The sequence below is a fragment of the Musca autumnalis genome, unplaced genomic scaffold (assembly GCF_047663935.1).
Source record: "Musca autumnalis isolate F117 unplaced genomic scaffold, ASM4766393v1 scaffold_5, whole genome shotgun sequence".
In the NCBI taxonomy this organism is placed as follows: Eukaryota; Metazoa; Arthropoda; class Insecta; order Diptera; family Muscidae; genus Musca; species Musca autumnalis.
Window position 1 is genome coordinate 116,920,567 of NW_027412088.1, and position 21,305 is coordinate 116,941,871.

The 21,305-nt window shown below is 35.2% G+C and overlaps 2 protein-coding genes and 1 long non-coding RNA gene across 5 annotated transcripts in view; 1 reads left to right on the top strand and 2 right to left on the bottom strand.

Moving 5' to 3' along the window:
- The first annotated feature begins 834 nt into the window (after positions 1-834).
- Lamtor2 (Late endosomal/lysosomal adaptor, MAPK and MTOR activator 2) lies at positions 835-20,008 on the top strand. 3 transcript variants are annotated; one of them, XM_073956877.1, is made up of 5 exons: positions 843-1,045; positions 4,651-4,734; positions 4,893-4,961; positions 19,446-19,638; positions 19,755-20,008. In XM_073956877.1, the coding sequence occupies exons 1-5, from the start codon at positions 978-980 to the stop codon at positions 19,878-19,880; spliced, it is 540 nt and encodes a 179-aa protein (XP_073812978.1). In that variant the 5' UTR covers positions 843-977; the 3' UTR covers positions 19,881-20,008. The 3 variants fall into 3 exon arrangements, with proteins under 3 accessions (XP_073812980.1, XP_073812978.1, XP_073812979.1); XM_073956878.1 differs by lacking the exon at positions 4,893-4,961 and having other exon boundaries at positions 844-1,045; XM_073956879.1 differs by lacking the exons at positions 4,651-4,734; positions 4,893-4,961 and having other exon boundaries at positions 835-1,045.
- On the bottom strand, positions 17,611-18,810 carry LOC141387329 (uncharacterized). Its single transcript, XR_012408545.1, has 2 exons — positions 18,290-18,810; positions 17,611-18,191 (listed from the first exon to the last, which is right to left on the bottom strand). It is a non-coding gene; the product is annotated as an uncharacterized lncRNA (long non-coding RNA).
- Positions 19,920-21,305, bottom strand: part of Prp19 (pre-mRNA processing factor 19) — a 46,046-nt gene continuing 44,660 nt past the window's right edge. The window contains exon 4 of the mRNA XM_073956875.1: positions 19,920-20,499. Within this exon, the coding sequence (XP_073812976.1) occupies positions 20,355-20,499 (145 nt within the window). The 3' untranslated portion in view covers positions 19,920-20,354. The remainder of the gene's footprint in view (positions 20,500-21,305) is intronic.

Sequence of the window (21,305 nt, forward strand, 5' to 3'; positions counted from 1 at the left end):
AGGATCACAAAAAAATAATGTTAATTTATTTTTACTAAAACGAAAAACTGTCCTTGTTATTTTTCACAGCAGAAATCACGGATTTTACGAAAAATATTTGTTTTGTATAAAAACTAAACAGAAAGAAAACAACATCGTAACGGGATTTCTTATTGCAATACATGTACATTTTCAAAAACAAATTTCCATCGCAAAGTCTTCCATTTTACACATTTTAGTAGCGACCGAAAGTTGTGAATGTCACTGTCATTATTTTTCACACCACTGTATGAATTGCTCTGTTCCAGAACCTACAAGAAGCTACTATTTTTTACTACGATAACATTTTTTCCTTTATTTTATCGAAAAAAATAGTATAAATTAGTAGATTCTTGCAGTACTGAAACAGACCATATGTGTTAGTAAATCAGAGTTGTATTTGAAGACAAACTGTCTGGTGTAAACGTCTAATATCTAATATCTGATTTACTAACACATGCATAGATTTGTCGTTTGTCTCTCAGCTGTCCATCAGTTTTTCACAGACAGCCGGGTTGACCAATTTTTGACATTTTTGTGAAAAAGAAGTGAGATGATAATTCAAATGTGCTGAAAACAAAAGAATATGTACAAAACAAAATATGTGAACGGAAAACAAAAAGAAATCGGTGATTTTCATTCATAATTTTACAACTGTTTTCGCAGTTGTCTGGACGCCTACCTCACACAGGCAAGTTGTGGAATTTTGACAATCAATACATGAAGTCAACTGTCCTGTCATTTGTAAACGCAGGGTTAGGTATAGCTGTTAGGGCGATAATCAGCTATTTGTGGTGTATTATTGTGCCATGGTTCCAACCGTTCTCTTGTGGGAATAGTTCATTTGAACACAACTCTAACAACTAATTGATAATAAACATTTGCATTTTTGGACAAAGGCAAAAAAGAATTAAATCATTTTTATACTTACTTTCTGAGTATACTTTAAGGGCCAAGATATGCTTAAACCGAAGGCCCTAACACAGGTGCTTAGTCAGGCGTGTTCAGGGGGCGTCCAAAATACCTTGTAAGTACATTAATAATTAAAATGGGACACACTATGGACAAGTTGAATGCTTTCATTAGGTACTCAGAGACCATTCCATATCTCGGGAAGTATAGACTTCCTCAATAAATGTTATAAGGGTTATCATGAATGAAATTTCCCCGTGAGTTTCGTCTTTCCGCCGTTGCAACTTAAGGGAGAAAGTGAAAAAATTAACGGGGAATTGCCGTTCATGATAACCCCAATATATACAGAACCTCCATTATCCGTGATAAAAAAATGTTGGACTTTTTTCCATTTCTTCTATTTTTCGTTATAAACGTCATTACCCGGGAGTAAAAACACACTTTACAATTAATTTGATTAAGCAAACAAAGGGTAAACGAAAACTGGAAATTGTCCCGTATTATATTTATATCACAAAAACCATGGGACAAATCAAATTCAGATGAATCTGATGAGGGTATTATGTATCCTTCTGTATTATCCATAAAAATCGATTATCCGTAACGGCTCCAGTCCCTACCATCACGGATAATCGAGGTCCGACTGTATTTGTGATCAGGGTGACGAGAGACCTACCTTCGAAAATATGGTCCCGATCCGAGCTTAATGAAAACATTCAACTTATGCCCACACAATTCCTTCTTTGTTTACACATAAATTTCTTTGTTTATTTTTGTATATGAATATCGTCGGAACAAGACGAATTTAGGGCCCGGTCCCGGATCTTGATGATATATATCGTCACCATAAATGCCGGAAGACGTAACCCACAAAAATAAAACTTTACAGGAGAAGCAAAAAACGTTATAAAATTAAAACGGTGTTATAAAAAATCGAAAATTTTTAGTATCGTGTTTTAAGACAGAGAAGAAACATATTTGTGGAAAAAAATTAAATTTTTTTCCAGAATGTTAGAAGCTGTGTGGGTTACGTCTTTTGGCATTGCATTTTTCTCAAAATGCCAAAAGACGTAACCTACAATTTATTGAGTATACAACAAGTATAAATGAAAAATTATAATCAAATTAGAACTGACTTATTGGCCTACGCGGTAAAACGTACTTTAAACTAGCAATCTGAAGGTGTTGGGTTCAATTCCCAGTCTTAACGGTGATATTTCAATGGACCGCAATTAGGTGAACTGTCTATTCCAACCAGTACTATAATTAGTTATAATTTCAAGTGTATTTGACGATATTTAAAACAGCAGATCCAGAATATTATATTTATTATGGTATTTAAGTCAATTTATCGACAAAATATAGTTAATATAAATTAAGTGATGTGAAACAAATAAAATATAACTTTTAATTCACATAAGGAATGTAGCCATAAACGTAATGACAATCACTTGGAATTAAGTGTTTTAAAACTAGTAGGTGCTGAAATTTATTTTTTAAAACTTTTAGCCTCTGTGCATACATCTACTGCTCCAAAATCCGGAAATTGTGTCTGGTAGATATCTTTTATACCAGTTTTAAAATAGATTATACCGCTAAGATCAAACGCCAATGTTTGCAGTTTATTGAATCTCCTGTCTATTCGAATAAGTAGACAGCACAGAAAAGTTGCGTTTTTCTCTGGACCTATTTGAATATCATTAAAATCAGTTGAATTTATCCAATCTCAAGCCATTATGTATGTTATACCACGGGTAGATAAGAACATTTTCGGCAAACTTACACTATAATCGTAGTTGTCTTTAAAAAAAAAAACATCTTTGTGTTAGGCCGACGAGAATTTTGATGTACGTGACAAGTCTTATGGCCCGAAAACGTGTATATGTTTTCGGGCCAATGTCTCATAAGACTTGTCACGTACATCAGTTTTTGTTGCCCTTTGTATTGCATTGCCTTCAAAATAACCACATACTTTTGTCCGTTTACTTTATATTGTTTTAATGTTTTTTGCTGTTCTTGGGAGGTTTATTTAAATCAGGGCATAGGTCGGTCTTCAGACATCATCTTCATTTAGACACCTCAAACACTTTTTTTATTAAAACTTTCGACATTTTACCAAACCTGGGTTTTGGTTATGACATACGTATAAGCGGAAATATCAAAAATTCCCACAAATCAGAATTTTGGTGCAAAAAGTTATTCGGGTTACAAAAACCGCCTAAAGTTGTTGTAGATTTAAAAATTAGCAACAAGATTGGTCTGTACAATTGTTAAAACGGAATCACCATTCATGAGATACCGTCACCTGGGAGTCAAATTAAACATATGGAGAAATAAGCCGCATATAAGGCGAACCGGTTAAAATAATCACGCCGTGTGATAGGTATTTCTATAAGCTTCCAAACGACACCAACTTTATAGTAATAGATTCAGTAGAACCGGGTCTAACCCGGTTTTTGAATCTGGACTTTCGGGTCAAATAACCGGATCCGCCCCAAAGGAAATTATACATTTCCGTAATCAGCTCAATATACCCCCTCTGGCATTATAATTGCTGCAAAAATCAAGGACTAAATTGTTTGTACCGCTGTTTAATTTTCAAATAATGTGGGTTACGCCTTTTGTGTTTTATGAAAATTACAGCAAGCTGTTACGTCTTTTGGCAGTTCTTGAATAGGATCGCTATTTTTAAACGTAGAATTTTAAAATTTTACCAGAGCATGTATTTTAGCTTAATGTATCAGATTCCACCAAAAAACGAATTCCGATTTTCATGTCGGTTACGTCTTCCGGCATTTATGGTGACGATATATTACATATAGCCCTTATGGCCTGAGTATAATGATATACATTTTGTCTTGCACAATGCAAGTGAAAAAGGGTTCGAATCGTCGGCTTTCCTTTTTCACTTGCAGTATTGATTGATCATCAAACTCGATTCCAACAAGAAATTAATTAAAAATTAATACTAAAAATGGTCTTCGCCTAAAAAAAGCAACATTTTTAAATTCGGTTTGAACCATCAAATTTGTGGTCAATAACTGCAGTATTTGTATGTAGTATGTTTGTGGATAGTTTAAGATCCAATATCTACATGAACCGCTGCAAAAGGCGTAATGGTCTTCTGGATATTGACAAAAATTTATAACAACACTATTTTGCCTCAAAAAAGTATTTTGCCTTTTACATATTTTTTGAGAAAGTTACATTCTTGTTACACACTAAAGTTTTTTATTCTACAACCGTTTTGGCACCAGTTCCACGGTCTTGCGACATGTTTTCGCGGTTATTTTCTCCAATTTTCTACATTAATTTCTTCGACAATATGTTACATTAATTTTGGTAATTATCGACATTAATCTCTAAGAAAACCAGCGAAAAGGGATTCGCCGCTACCTTCAAATCATAACAAATGCGTAAAAAAAATAAAAAGCTAAGATGCATCGCAGATAGTGAAAGAAATTACAGTTTGGAACTATGAAAATCAAGAAAATAGGCAAATAATAATTTAAAAGATCGCGAAGATCCTTCCTTGCCGCTTCCAAAAATAAATCGGGTCTTCAATATTAATCTCGGCACCAATGTCTTGGATGAAGTGCCCACACGGATTTATTGATTTTTTTTTTTCAAATTGCTTAATTGACTCACTGTATATGTATGCATATTAGGGTTTTGTTTTTATTTTTTTTTTTCATTTCATCTAAAACCTTTTGCCACAAGATATGAGAATTGTGGGACAAACATAAGTCTGCCACGGGCTGAACCATTCCTTATACATTCCTCTAAAGATTTTATAATGGAAATGTAAGTAAATACAAATGAATTAAATGTATATATTAATCGCAGTAATACGAATCTGAGTGTTCCAAATTATTCTATTCCTGTGGAAGAATATTCTGAAATGGATATTGATGATTATTATAAGAGTGTATTAATTTCAATTTAAAATATTTTTTACGCAGACCTTTTTCGCATGACGAAAGTGTAGTAATTGAAACAAAAACTTTCGCAGAGCATAATACACTGACAGAGTAAGTTGTATACTAATATATATTATCGCACAACACATATTTAATGCATATTAAAAGAAAATATATTGCAAAACCAACCCACCCACACTTTTTAATGCGTAAACAAACATCTACCCCAGTAAAAATTGAAAATCATACAGCCCTATTCTGAACATTCCCATGGGAGCGAAATTTCCCATTCCCACGTTTTCCATATTCTAAACGACGTGGGAAGAGCAAACCATGGGAGCTGAAATTTCGAAATTAGTTACACCAAATTATTATAGCATACTTTTGGGAGCTGTAATTTTGTTTTGTAATACAAAATGCCTATTTGCATTGAATTCGCGGTTTTTGAATTAGATTAGCAAAAGCACAACTCACTTAATTCAACAACCGTTTTTAAATCCATTGATTTATGGATTTTTAAGTGAATGGAGTCAGCGATGTGTGATGTTGTTCTAATAAGCACATTTTCTTCAGAATGTGCGAATTGATGTAAGCATTTTTTTAATTAGTAGGCAAAAATAATTTTTGTGTATAAAGTAATCGGAACTTTTTAAGTTTGTAACGAATTAAATACGGAGTAATTTTAGTTAGGGGTTTAACGAGTATATCGCTAGTTTTACTTATTCCTAATGATCGCTAGAACTCGTATTTTGCATATTTAAAAAAAATTCAAAATGATAAATTCGGATATTTTTCTCAATTATTACATATTTTTGCGTGTTATTACATATCGTCACCATAAATTTCCGAAGAGGTATATCAAAAAAAAAATAATAATAATAATAAATAAATAAAATACGTTTTTGATTGAATCTAAACCTTGAAAAATTTCAAGCTTCTACTTTCAAAAATAACGATCTTATTCAAGAAAAGGCATTTCGGAAAATGGAATAGCATTGCAATAATTTGGCATATATGTATGTACGTTTGTGTGATCGTTGTCGTGTCGTTGAGGAGACTAACACGTATTCAATAGAACGTTAGTCGTCTGATTTAAAAAACCCGAAGGTTATATTACGAAAACGAATAAAAGTTGTAAAGATTGTATATATTATGGTTATTTTCCAATATATTTTAATAATTATTGCCAAAAACTCTTTTGAAATTGATTTGTGCTGCGTTAACAGAATCAACCATGACTCTTTTTCTCGTATTTCAATACATATGGTCTGTTCCAGAACTGCAAAAATCTACTAATTTTTACTACTTTTTTTTGTTTTGTTCGATAACATAAAGGAAAATTTTTTTATCGGTGTAAAACAGTTAGATTCTTGCAGGTTTTTGTATCATATAAGAATATGCAAAATCCGAAGTGTTTTTTTTTTTTTTATTTTAGTTGATTTACTTACATACATACATGATAAACATATATAAGTCAATCACTCCGATTGGAGCTTCTAGCAACATCACTACAAAAACAATTTATTTACAAATTTTCGACAAAACTTCTGAAACTTCTCCTGTCTTGTGCTAGGTGTCTGAGCTGTTGCCATGTGAGTCCTTTACTTCTAAATTCTTCTTCAACTGATCTCCGCCAGGTAGTTTTTGGTCGTCCCCTGTTTCTATTTCCCTGTGGGTTCCATTGAAAGCTGACTTTGGCGATGTTCGTGTCATCTTGTCTGAGAATATGGCCTATCCATTTCCATTTCTTTCGTCTTATTTCAATATCTATGGGAAGCATGTTGCACCTTTGTATGAAGTCTTGGTTGCTGATGCGCATTGGCCAGAAGATTTTGTTGACTTTTCTCAGGCATTTATTTACAAAGACCTGCAGTTTATTGGTGATTGTGCGAGTTACTTTCCAAGTTTCGCATCCGTATAGCAGAACGGATTTGACACTCGTATTGAATACACGGATTTTGGTTTGTGTAGATATTTGTGACGATTGCCAGACTCTTCCGAGAGACGCAAATGCATGACGGGCCTTATTTATTCTGCTTGTCACATCAGCGTCTGCTCCACCATCTGTGCTTATGACACTGCCCAGATAGGTAAACTCTGTGACTTCTGCTAATGGATGGTTGTTAACAATTATTGGAGTGTAGTTGTTAGTACATATTCTCATCACTTTAGTTTTGAGGAAGTTGATTTTTAAACCAACGCTTAGGCCATTCTCGTATAATCTGTTGATTTTTTCTTGCGCTCCAGCTAGCGTATGCGACATTAGGCATAAGTCGTCCGCGTAATCAAGGTCATGCAATCGTTCGTACAATTTCCATTGTATACCTGCAGGTGCTTCGGCGTTTGTTTTTGACATCACCATATCTAACACCAACAGGAAGAGAGTGGGTGACAGTACACATCCTTGTCTAACTCCGTTGTTTATGTAGAACTCTTCACTGTCAATGCCTTTGAATCTAGCTCTACATGGTGCATCGTGATAAAGCAGTTGAATAATATTAATAAGTTTTTGGGGTATTCCAGTATTGTGCAAACACTTCCATATTGAATCTCTGAGTATATTATCGAAGGCGCGTTCAAAATCCACAAATATTAGGAACAAAGGGGAGTTCCATTCTACAGATTGCTCAACTATTATTCTCAACGTGTTTATGTGGTCCACGCAAGATCGGTTACGTCTAAAACCGGCTTGTTCCTTCCTTACGCATGTTTCGATAATTGGCGATATGCGGTCGAGGATGATGAAAGACATATTTTTTTGTATCGAGTTGAGGAGTGTTATTCCCCTCCAGTTTTTACATTCACTAAGGTCACCTTTCTTCGGTATTGTGACGATCACCCCTTCCTTCCAGGATAGGGGTATGTTCTCTGAAATCCAAGCTTCACGGATTATAGGCCATATAAATCGGTCCAGAGCTGGGGTATATTTAAATATTTCTGATGGGATGTTGTCTATTCCAGAAGCTTTGTTGTTCTTCAGTTTCGTGATTGCATCTCTGACTTCATTGAGAGTAGGAGGTGAAGTTGTTATGTCCCTTCTTGGATATCTTCTTTCCAAAGTCTCATCATGGGTATTGTTTGTTTCTGTTGATGGAGATTCAAAGAACTGTTTCCATCTTTGAAGCTGCTCCTTGATTCCATTTAAAGTGATACCATTATTGTCTTTTATATTGGGGATGGACCGTAGTTTCTCCCCGCTGAGCTGTCTGATTGCCTTGTAAACAGCCCGTGTGTTCCCTCGTCTCGCAGCGTCTTCAGCCTCGGCTGCGATGTCATTCAACCATTGCCGTCTGTCTCTTCGGACTAAATTTTTCACCATTTTTTCGGCATTGTTATAATTAGTTTTAGCAGAGTTGAATTCTGCGGGCGTCTGAGCCGAATGTAAAATATTATTTAATCTCCTCCTTTCTTCAATTGCCGCCCACGAGGCGTCACTAATCCACGGTTTAATATGGTGTTGACTGCAACCTAGGATATTTTTTGCACTTTTTCGACAAGATTCCACGATATTTTCCCAATTATTTGGTGAGTTTTGATTTAGCTGTCTGCATATGTCCTCAGAAAATGTGTTAGCTGTTTCAGGATCTTGGAGGCGGTGTATATTGTATCTTTCTTCAGTAACTTTCTTATGATACGAAGCTTTTGGTCGAAGCTTTAAGTCACCGATCAGGTGCTTGTGGTCTGTGTAAATGTCAGCTCCCCGGAAGGTTCTCACATCCATTAGGCAGCCTAGAAAACGCCTGCTAATCATAAAGTGGTCTATTTGGTTACGGGTAACATTGTCAGGCGATTGCCATGTGTATTTGTGTATGTCGCGATGTGGGAATTTTGTGCCTCCGATGAAAAGTTGCTGAGTAGCACATAAATCAATAAGTCGTTCGCCATTGTTGTTGCGGACAGATCCAAGTCCTTGGTTGCCCATGACGAATCTCAAGTTGGTGTTATCATTACCAACTTTGGCGTTCATGTCACCTAAAACAATTTTTATATCACTCTTTCTTGATTTTGATATTTCTGAATTTAATTGCTCGTAAAATATCTGCTTTGCTTCTTCGTCTTCGTTTTCAGTGGGGGCATAACATTGAAAGATGACGATGTTACGGTATTTCGTTTTAAATCTTGCTACAATCAGCATGTCAGATATATATTTATGTTCTAGCAAAGACTTTTTGATAGTTGGTGACATAAGAATTCCAACCCCCCGTGTATGACTTTCATCGTTGCCACAAAAAAGAAATTTGTATCCCGTATCTGTGACAAATTCTCCATGACCTTTCCATCTCACTTCAGCGAGACCTAAAATGTCCAGACGGTGAGTTTCCATTACCCGGCATATTTGTGGTAGTCGAGAAGTTTCTGCCAGAGTTCTTACATTCCATGTTCCGATTCTTGTCCTTATTCGATAGCGTATTGGTTGTGCCGTATGATTCGTTTCTCTTGTTATTTGTGTAGTTGTTTCGTTAATCATTTGCTTTAAGATTTGTGGCTGATTAGGCCACAGAATCCGATCCTAGTGATGGTAGTGCCAACAGCATCTAGGCATGCATATAGAATGTCAATTGAGTTTCAGCTGCGAGCCTACTTACCTGAGACGCTCCATTTAAAGCCATCAGGTTACTCAAAGGACCGCCTTCTCACATTAGCTGCCTCCAAACAGTTGTTTGAGCGACATTTCCAGGGGGTACGTGACTACAAAAGCCGGACGTAGTGAGCTGCTTGGATTGTCCGATAAAGGAATCACTTCTTACTATTCCAAGATGGATAGCATGTAGAGAGCTTTCCGCACCTAGGTGCACCTTTATGAACAACCCCACCCCCCAAAATCCGAAGTGTACTAATGACATATTTTACAGTACATTTTGTATGCTTTTATTAAGCAAACACAGGGCGATTGTAAATATTTGCAATAATTTTGTCGTGTAGATGTCTTAAAATATGAAATTTCATAAAAATATGAAATTTCTTGAAATTTTTTTTCAAACTCCCACACTGTTTGCTGGGGAGATTTTTCCCACAAAAAGACACAAAATTCTCCCACATTTCAAGATAGAGAATGTATACTTTTTTCCCATGGGAACAAATTCTCAATTCGAACTTCATTCAGAATGAGGGGAGATGGGAAATGGGAAAAAAACTCCCACAAAATTTTGTTCAGAATACGAAAATGTGGGAATGGGAAAAAATTCCCAACTCCCATGCGTTCAGAATAGGGCTGATAGTCTTTATACATGGCGTATTTGTAATTTTATCCACTATAATTTTATCTACTATGAAATTAATAATAGTAGCCAAAAAAGTGAAACGAATCATGACTAATCTTTTTAGTCCTGGTCCATACTAGCGTGAATTTCATTAAAAAATTTCAGGAAATTAGGCGTTCTTAGATCGAATTCCCCAATTTCATGATTTTACTCTACTATGGATCTCGATCTAGAAACGCATATTTTCATGAAATCAATATGGAACATACATTACAAATACCTTAGTGAAAATAACATATAAGCATATATGGTCCAAGTATAGGAAAAAGTTAAAAATGGTCTCGATTTAAGAACCCCTAGTTACATGCACGAATTACAAAGCAACTGACAATACGGAAGTCGGCCTTTTATTAATTTTCAGTGGTATATGAAATTACCCCCGGAGTCGGAATCGCGAAAAAAAACTGGCCAGGAGTTGGAGTCGAAGGAAAAATGGCTCGACTCCGCAGCCCTGCTAAAGACACCACATGTAGAGAAGTTTTACATGGCTGAAATACTCAGGAAATGTCGCCAACATTACTGAGGAGTATTTTGCACAATTGAAGATTGTTGATGTTGCTTGGCCGGGGAATCGAGCCCACGACCTTCAGCGTGCAAGGCGGGTGTGCATACCATTGCACCACGGTGGCATCGAATGAAGTAGTGCGAAAATAAGAAAATTATTTATGTTTACAAAACCTTTTTGACATTGTTGTAACAGATTGCTTATACATCTACCTTAATAGTTCTCTCTCAAAATAAATGAAAGAGAATTTGGTGGGTTTTTTGCTTAGCCTCTCTGAGAGAATCTTTCCTTTGGTAAACAAGGGCGGATGTATTCTATTAAATGTCGTTCACTTATAAAAAAGGCTATTAATAGGTCTGTCTGGTTACCCTAAATTTTGTAACAACTTGTACCAATTGTTGCTGGAAGTCGTCTGTTAACACAAAAACCAGCAAAAGAGAGCGATTCGAGAGAGACATTTTGACAGTTCTTTCACTGAGAGTTTGCAAATTCTTGCTGGACAAATTTCTTCTAGCAAGCACTAGCAATTCTCCTTCCTGAAAACAGTCAATCATCTGTTTTTAGTTTTTTGTTGATTTATGTTTGTGAAAATTAAAAACTATTTTATTGTATTGTTTTATGGAGAACAAATTTGTAAAGTGCAAAAATATTTTATTGTTTCATTTTCTTTTTATTTTTAATAAAATACAACGTGTTTGCTTCCTTTGTTGGCGGACAAATTGTTCTGTTTTGGCAAGTCAGCTGATTGCTTGCTGGTTTTTGCTGGGAAGTTGTCTGTTTACTTTTTACAATTTTCTAGCAAAAGATAATAAAAACCCCTTAGTTCTTGCTGGGAAAGTAAACAGACAGACTTAATATTAAATTTGTTTGCGGAAATGCTTACTTGTTTTAAATCATTTTTAAAGACTGCAAACAGTAAATTTTGGCTAATAATGCCCGTAATTTCTACGCGTAGTTATCTATGAGTTCATAGATATCCCCCGTGTAAGCAAAATTTCATAATTTCAACCCATAGGTAACGTTACCGGGTCGAAAACGGCCGTGTTACTTACACCAAGGATTTTGCCTGGTTGATCGTTGCCAATGTGTTAAAAAATGTAATGGAGGCAGCGAATGCAAGTTGCTTAAGCAAAAATCAAATTGATTCGAGAGTAGGTCTTAAAGTGAAATTGTCCGACATTTAGTGTAGGAGGTACCCGAAGGAGTGGACAAATGTAGTCCATATTCGAACCTGATCTATATCTGTTGCAACAAAACATATATTTATTATTAAAACATTTTTTTCATGTTAGTTTAATATAACATTTTAGAAATATTATTAAAACAAGTAAAAAAGTGTCAGTCGGCTTTGCCGATAGATATATACCCTCAGCCAATGTGAATTGAAACTTTCACCTACGGACAGATCGAATGTATTTAAGGTCTCTTCAGAATTTTGTGGCCCTTTTGAGACATTTGAACTTGCCGACAAAAATGTGGATTAGGAAGTAACTGCACTAAGAAACAAATGTTGAACTTTTTTGCGGGAGGTACCATTAGGGAGGACCGATATGGGCCATTTTAGAAGATAAACTAAATTTTAGCATTTTAGTGACATTTTTAAATATTGGGGAGAAGTCGAGAGTTATCGTGCTCTCCGACCGCCACATATGGTGACATATGGGTTATTTTACAACTTTCGGGCTGTTTTCCCAAGAAATATGGACTTGCCCCTGAAAAAACTTTTACCATCGTAGTGGAGGTAGCGAATGCAAATCGCTTCAACAAAAATCAAAGTGATTCCAGAGCATGTCTTAAAGTGAACTTATCCGAAATTTTGTGTGGGAGGTTTGGTTTGGTTTTAGGACGCGCAGCTACCGTTGTTGGCAGCTACTTCACTCGGAGACCTTGAGGTCCATTGTGATCATCCTTAAAGAAACTGTGTGTTGTGGTTGGGTTATATGTGATGATGATAGATGCTGGACTATTGCGGATTTGTCGTGAAGTTGAGTGTGTAGGTGATGCTGTGATGATGGATGTGAGTTTATAGGTTGTTGCTGAGGTTGTGATGGTGGATGTAAGTTTATAATCAATTTGTTGTGTGTGGTGACTGGTTTATAGTGCAGTGATGTGCGGTGGTTGGTCTATTATAGAGATTTTCGTGTTTTGTTGTTGAGGTTGCGATGATGATAGACGCCAGGTGACGGTTAATATTAAAGATGAAATGGTGATTGGTAAGCATCAGATTTGTTGATGTAGAGTGGTTTTGATGGGTTGGATGTGATGATGATGGATGCTGATGTATATGATGGGTGTTGAAAGTGGTGACTGGTGTGGGAGGTACCCGAAGGAGTGGACAAATATAATCCATATTCGAACCTGATCTATATATGGTGGATATATTAGGATGTGCTAAGTATGGATTACATCGGTCACTCGTCCGCACAATTTTTCCCAAAATTTTTTAACTTTTGTGGGGGAGGTACATGACGGAGTGGACCGATATGGCTTATCTTCGAATTTAAACTATGTTTGGACAAAATATTACGAAGTCCAAATTTTGGACAGAATCGGCAGATCCGTTCGAGAGTTATCTTGCGCTCCAACCACTACACACGGTGTCATAGGGGCTTTTTGCATCTTTAAGACTATTTTCTCAGGAAGTATGGACTTGCCGCCGATGAAACTTGTACCGGCGAATGGGGGGCAGTGAATACAAGTTGCTGCAACAAAAATCAAAGCGATTTGAGAGCAGGTCCTAATCTGTACTTATCCGAAATTTTGTGTGGGAGGTACCCGAAGGAGTGGACCGATTGAGTCCATATTGGAACCTCATCTAAGTCTGATAGAAATATCACGATGTGCAAAGTATGGATCAAATCGGTTACTTCCTTTAAGAGTTATCGTGCGAACAAATTTTCCGAACATTTTCGAACTTTTGTGGGGGAGGTACAGGAAGGAGTGGACCAATATAGCACATCTTCGAACTTAAACTAAGTTTGGACAAAATATTACGAAAGCCAAATTTTGGACCGAATCGGTTGATCCATTCGAGAGTTATCGTGTGCACCAGCCAGCCAGACAGACGGACGGACATGGCTAAATCAACTCCAAATTGTCTGAAACGGATTTCGTCCAAACATACTTGGGGTCTAAAACCATTATTTCGATGAGGTACATTTTGCCCGTATGAAAGTGTATATACCCTCGTTAGCATAAATGCTGAGGGTATAATTAATGCAATGTTTAAAAAATAATCCAAAAAATAACGGAATTCACTGCCAACAACATGTTTTGTACAAAGAAGGATCACTAATCCAAGTCTGAAATGATAATGACATACAGTTGAACCTCGATTATCCGGGAACCTCCATTATCCGTGATAGAAAAGAAATTTTGGACTTTTTTCCATTTCTTCTATTTTTCGTTATAAACTTCATTGTCCGGGAGTAAAAACACATTTCCAATTAATCTGATTAAGCAAACAACAGGTAAACAAACGAAAACTGGATATTCTCCCGTATTACACAATTTGTGTATTTATGGTATCACAAAAACCATGGGAAAAAGTCAATTCAGATGAATCTGATGATGATCATATTATGTATGCTTCTAAAATTTGGTGGATTACCGTAACAAATTTAATAAAAATTGCAGATTTTCATATTATTGTACAATATTATATCATTTTTACTTAAAAATATGTTCAAAAACTACATAAAAGCATTGCCTCCATTATCCGGGAAAATCGATTATCCGTAATGCCTCCGGTCCCGACCATCACGGATAATCGAGGTCCGACTATATATATATATATATATATATATATATATAATTTCTATAGCAAAAGAAGAGCAAGTAATGGACTTACACATTTAACCTGCTATTTTCGGTAGTTTTTTCAAGCCTTAATGCGGTTACTACCCAGCAAAAAAAGTAATCCCAAAATCATGGGTTTTGTAAGGGATTTTTGGCAGCCGTAACTACTCGCAAACCCCCTTTCTTCCCCATTATTTTTACAAGGGCATGTCGCACTCAGTTTGTAGTTATTTTATGACCACTAGAATAACTAGTTATTCTGTGGCCACTAGAAGTTGAAAAAAATTATATTTTTAGAACAGTTGATGTAGAGATTTTTTTTAATTTCATCACACTTCTTTGCTTTTATTTTATTTTATTTCGCTTGCTGTGCGAGTTGAACACGCGAACCCTCTGATTTCTAGCCAAAGACACTACATACTATGCCACGCACACGAACATTAAGGGTTGCTTAAGAACTTAAATGTGCAGTACACATGTGCACCACGAACTGTTATTTTTTAATAAAAAAAAACTCGCGTGCCGACAGTGAGCGTTGAACACACAACCCTAGGATTTATAGTCAGACACACACTCCCTGTGCCACCGTCCTCATTACTTAGTGAGGAGCAAAGTAAGTAGGTTTGCCTTGTAATTTTTTTAAGAAGTATCCCATTACTTTTCAGATTACTTGTAATGGGAAAAGAAGCTTGTTTACATTACTTTGTAATGGGTTACGTAATGACTACTGGATCCGAATTTTTGCTGGGTAGCTTATATAGTATGTAATTGATACCTTTGGAGACCTGATCAACTCAAGTGAATGTGCTAGAACAACTTTCATGGTTTCGAAGATTCAGCTTACGAATAATGTAGCCAGCCATGTATTCAAGAGCATCTTCTTGGAAGTTATCAATGTTCCTTAAATCATCACATTCAATATCGGAAAATTATTCATATTCCATTTCATAAAAGTTCAGAGGATCTATTTACTCTTCATCATTAAATCCATTAGCGAAACCATCATCAAACATTTGTTCCGGCTGAACCATTTCAACGGCGATACTCTTTCCACTCCCATGATTCGAATTAATCTATTCTGTTTGATCCACATTTTCATTTCCAGTGTTATTTAATAGTTCTGTGTTCCGAACTGCACATATGAGACCAATGAGGATACATTAGAAAGCAAAAATTACAGAATAGGGGATATTTATATAATCTTGATATGTATATGACCTTTAACATATAAAAAAGTGGATCAACTGATACCACTATTGGAAATTCGAATAACCTGAAAACACAAAGGGTTATTAGGCGACATAATATATTACATAAGACAACATCTGCGAAGTATCAAAAGTGATGTACGAGTATGATTCCTGATTTTACTGATTCTCCCTTTTCTTGTTAATTATATACGCATCCACGTACCCAATATATACTTCCTAATTCGGTATACAAATTGCTTAGGTGTTGAGTAATCATTAAGGCCGCCTTTAGCAAGTTTTCAACAATATCATGGTTAAGACGGCTTGTTATTACATATTCCATTTGGTATTTTGAGGTTATGTAATCGTATAACATACTTAGGGCATTGTTTGACATCATTACACTTCTTTGAAAATATTCTAGTGATTTTTTGTTCAGGATAATTGGACGAGACATATGCTTGGTGTACATTTACGAAATCCACTTAATTTCAACTGCCAATTCCTTTGTGTATACGTCAAATAAAATCTTATGGATAAAGTCCGGTGTTAGAGATGGGTTATATAATTCAACCCCCAATGATGAAGCCCGTCTAATTGCGTTCGCTTTGTATAGGAGAATAGCTGCGCCGCACAGTGGGAAAAATGCAGATCTAGCGTGCAGAAAATAAAAGTTGGTGTTTTATTGTATGTTTGTCTATAATTATTATTAATTTTGATCATTTTAGCCGCATTATCCAACCGAAATGGCCGAAATTTGGCATTTGGTCTTCGTTGGGCATAAAATTTTCCAACAGAGAATTGTAGGTACAGGTCCATTTTTTGATATGCCCCCATAGAACGGTACCGCCCGATTTTCGGTATTTTTAAAATTTCACCCACATCATCCAACCGAAGTGGCTCAAATCTGATTTGAATATACATAATTTATGGTGGGGGTGTAATATTAGTTCAAAATCACCCCATTTTGCACTTTTTGGTAATTAAAACTTGTATTTAACACTTTGTGTCGCGACGCATCACTTCATTAATTTTCCCACTTCCACCCGTATCGTTGGAATCGTAGGACGGACTTTTTCATTTTGTAAGTTCTTATTTGCTATGCCGTGAACAATTCCAAGTGATATCTGATCTTATTTATCAAAATATTTCCCATAATCGTAATTTTATTTGAACTACACTTAAAAACAGCTTAGTTTTCGCATTGGCATATTTCCTAAAAATGTATATAAAACCAAAAGTCGCAGGTAAAAATTTAAGACATTATTCTAGACAAGATACATAAAAAATTAAAAAAAACGAAAACTAATCTCGGCTAATTTCCATACTAAACCCCTATTTTAATTGAAGAATTTAGAAAAAACATGTTTCTTACATTTATTTACCCCTAAACCTCTAAATTGGAAAAGATTCCGCAATAATATATTCACAGAATTCACGCGTCTATCGCAATTTTACACCTAAAAATTGTCATCGTTAACATTGTAAAAAAAATAAATTTTAAATCAATGCCGTTCGTTGGTATTGTTGAGGTTACGAAGTTTTTCGGCAAATCACACACACACGACCCGAACGCAAAGAAAGAGCTTGCGTGAGAGAGCAAATGTTTTGATTTGTTTTTGTTTTGTAGCTAGAGTGCATACAAACTAACTAACACACTGTCATAAAATTCCAATGTTTTTAATACATACATTCGCATTTTTGTCTTCGCGTTATTCCGTTCTGACTAAAAGAGAGCGATTCGAGAGAGACATTTTGACAGTTCTTTAACTGAGAGTTTGCAAATTCTTGCTGGACAAATTTCTTCTAGCAAGCACTGGCAATTCTTCTTCTTCCTGAAAGATGTCAATCATCTGTTTTTAGTTTTTTGTTGATTTATGTTTGTGAAAATTAAAAACAATTTTAATGTGGAAATAACATAGCCTAATTGTATAGTTTTACGGAGACCAAATTTGTAAAGTGGAAAAATACTTTTTGTTTCATTTTCTTTTTTTTAATAAAATACGTGTTTGGTTCCTTCATTGGCGGACAAATTGTTCTGCTTTGGCAAGTCAGCTGATTGCTGGGAAGGTGTCTGTTTACTTTTTACAATTTTCTAGCAAAAGAGAATAAAAACCCCTTACTCTCTGAGAAAGTTCTTGCTGGACAATTCTTGTTGGGAAAGTAACCAGACAGACTTTATTCCTAATTATTAAATATGCCGTTGAGTACAGTCAACACTCTAGTTCAATACTGTACTAGCGTTTCATAGTTTCCTTCAAGTCCATTTTTTGATTTTCTGCGCGCTAGATCGGTATTTTTTCCCATTGTGCGCCGCCAACTTCCTATTGCCTTCCTAAATTGCATGCCTAAGTAACTTGAAATCTGTTGTTGAATGTTCTGAGCTTAATTTATGGGTTATTGACATGTCACTATTTGATGTATATTGCATCATTTCATGTAATGTACGCGTGATAATAAGTTGACCTTTGTATATTAGTTCTGAATCCAAAAAATAATTACGAATTAGTTTTAATACGTGGGGGCGCATCAGCAAAAACAAAAACTTTCCCCATTTCCTTATATGGATTTTGAAACCATGGATGGTCTGAAGAAAAGTAATTTACGCTCACTTTTTTCATCATAAAAACAATATGACTAGCAATAGTCCAAATGAATAACAATTTGGTTTGTGTTTTAACTTACCGAAAGTGACGATGAGCTCTTTCCATAAAGTGCGGTTTGTTCCGCCCATGTCGGAAACTATGGCAACAACTATGTATCCGACTTTCGACAAACGTTCAATTATGGGCATTTATGTTGACGATATAAAATTCATCAATGAAGATGGTAAAAAGATGACATGCCAGATCACTTGCACCCATGATTAAATGGCATCTAACATACTTTCTAATGACAGTTTGAATTTTCCTGATTTTAATGTATGTGGACTTGATCGAGTTATTCTAAGCATTGACATCTACGCTCATGGCGTTTTTGTAGTCCGTTTACTAAATTTACAGGTATTTTCTTTAATTATGAAGTTTTCAAGAATCGGATGTGGTATTCCATTTCCAACCATTAATGATTACCATTATATTGTATACCAATACGTCTAATAGTCTGTGCAATTTACCGTTTTACATATATTTTGACAGCTTGAGGAATTTTTTTGATGTTGTACTCTTTAGTTAACCTCTTAAATAGGCTTTGCTCACACGCGTGATGCAATAAATAGGGTGAATCAGTAACTACAGCAACAAGACTATTTTGATTGAAAATCATTCAGCTGTCAAAATTGTTGCTTACGATTACTACAATGATTGCAATAACATTGCATTTCACAGCTTGGGTGAAATCAGCTGGCCTTATCGCTCCACCTTATGTATAGTCTCGATTATACGGACAACACGTTTCTGCGAATTATCGAGATTTTTCTATTCGATAATCCGGACATCACTATTATTTACACTTAGAGCATTTTTTACTTCTATATATTATCTAAGTCGGTTTTAGGAAGTACAATTAAAGCAGTATTATTTTACGCTTAATACGAGTTACTGTTACTTATTCGTAGATAATGATTTATTATTAGTACTATTCGGTAATCCGGACAATACGATAATTCAGACACCGCCGAAACATGTGCCGGGATTATCGAGATTATACTGTATCATATGGTCTGCTTCAGAACTGCAAGAATCTACTATTTTTTACTATTTTCTTCGATAACATAAAGGAAAAATTGTTATTGTAGTAAAAAATAGTAGCTTCCTGCAGGTTCTGGAACAGGCATATACAGTACCCAAAAACATAGGATAACTTATTAACATAAACCATTCATATTTGTTTATTAAAAAAGGCTACTAAGTCAAGAAGGAGCATTACTTGCCTATTCTGGTTATGGCGATAAAGACAAGGATGCTAGAGTGACAGCCGCAATTGCAAGCAATATCTGGGCTGCATACGAAAAACATGGACGCAACGCATTTCGAGAGGATCGCCTACAATTTGTACTACTTGATTGTGAATGTGGACACGTTGCAATCACAAAGGTAAGTTGCTTCCTTGTTTTTATCTGTTAGATATGGAAATTTTTATAGGTACAATTACCATATATGTAAATAAAGAAAAATATGAAAAAATATATTGTATATATTGTATTTTTCAGGTTGCTAGCATCTTGTTATGCTTGTATGCAAAAGAACACGTAGGCCTGGGTTTACTAAAACAAAAAGCAATGGCGCTGGCCTCATATCTAGAGGGCCCCTTGAAGCAAATAGCAGCCGCGTCATAAGGCAATATTTTCCATTTAGACATAAAAAATAATATAATGTTTGTTCCATTATATGTAATATGAACCAAATAATGTTTTTTATTAAATTTGTATTTCTATGTTTAATTAATATGAAACTAAAATGTAAATCTTATAGTGAGTTTTTTTTTTGAAAAATAATATATGTTTAGAATACATATCGCTACTGTTCAACAAAAGGATGTAAAAAAATTGAAATGTTCACTTTTTGTTAAAAAACGATAAATAATGATCAACGCCATCAACTGTGGTTTAATTTGTCTGCTCTTTTGTCAAAAATATCGTTGTCACTCTTCATGTCCTTAGTGTCACTACTTGTGTATCAGCAGTGTTTTATCTCTACTGAAAAATACAACATTTTGAGTTACTACCATCTTGTTGAACAGGTGCGATATTTATTTCAAATTGGAGATGAAATTTATTACTTAATATAAAAAACTTTATTGAAATCCAAATCTATTCTATGGCATACAATTTTAACGTACGATCCATACTCGTCGATGCAATATACTGAGCATGTTTTCCAAAACGAACTCCAGTAGCGAGGGCTGTGTGATCGTTAAATATTTTTAAGTCCTGCCATTGTTTACACAAATATATTCTAGAAGAAAAAAAATATATATATATTAAAAACAGTGTATTTTAGTAAAACTTAAAACGATTACTACACATGTTAAAATGTAATTCAAAATTTGTTTATATATATATATATCAGGAATATTGTCAATTATTTCATATTCCATTTCAGAAAAAAAGGATAATTTTTTTTCGCGCTACATCAACGATTTTTGATATGTAGGTTAAGAAAAAAATTCCGAGTACGAATCTGGTCGCGAGCCAATTTTTGGTTGTTGCGGACAAAAGTTATGGCGCTTTTATTTCGCTTTTTAAGAAAGAAAATATTATAAAAACGCTAATTATTTTAATGAGCACAATTGTTACAAAAAAGTTCTCTCGAAGTTACTTCAGCGAGTAGATTACATAATACCTGCAAAATGTTGCACAGTAGGGATACGTAGAATCGATTTCGGTTAATCGATTAATCGATTATTAGCCGTAAAATTGCTAAAATCGTAGTCGACTATTGACTGTGCGAAAACCGTATAATCGATTATTCTTAATCGACTTTCAGAAGACGGAGTGAACTATTATTCGTAGTCAACCATCAGTCGTAGTCTTTCATTATTCGTAGTCGACTATTAGTCGTGATCGACTATTAGTCGCAGTTGACTATTGGGTGTGCTAAAACCGCGAAATCAACGGTACTTTTTTGTATACATATAACCATCACTGATCACATCAACGAAAATGGTCGATTATATTCGATTATAATCGGTTTTCGGCGGTTAACGATTAATCGAAAGTCGACTTTTAGGATACTCTCAAATAATCGACTAACCGAAAATC

Bases quoted from the DNA above. Each gene is read 5' to 3' on its own strand.
- Lamtor2 (XM_073956877.1), top strand. From the start codon at position 978: ATGCTTAAACCGAAGGCCCTAACACAGGTGCTTAGTCAGGCGTGTTCA. The intron at 4,735-4,892 runs GTAAGTAAATAC...TTTTTTACGCAG, and splicing joins AAAGATTTTATAATGGAAAT to ACCTTTTTCGCATGACGAAA. The intron at 19,639-19,754 runs GTAAGTTGCTTC...TGTATTTTTCAG, and splicing joins GACACGTTGCAATCACAAAG to GTTGCTAGCATCTTGTTATG.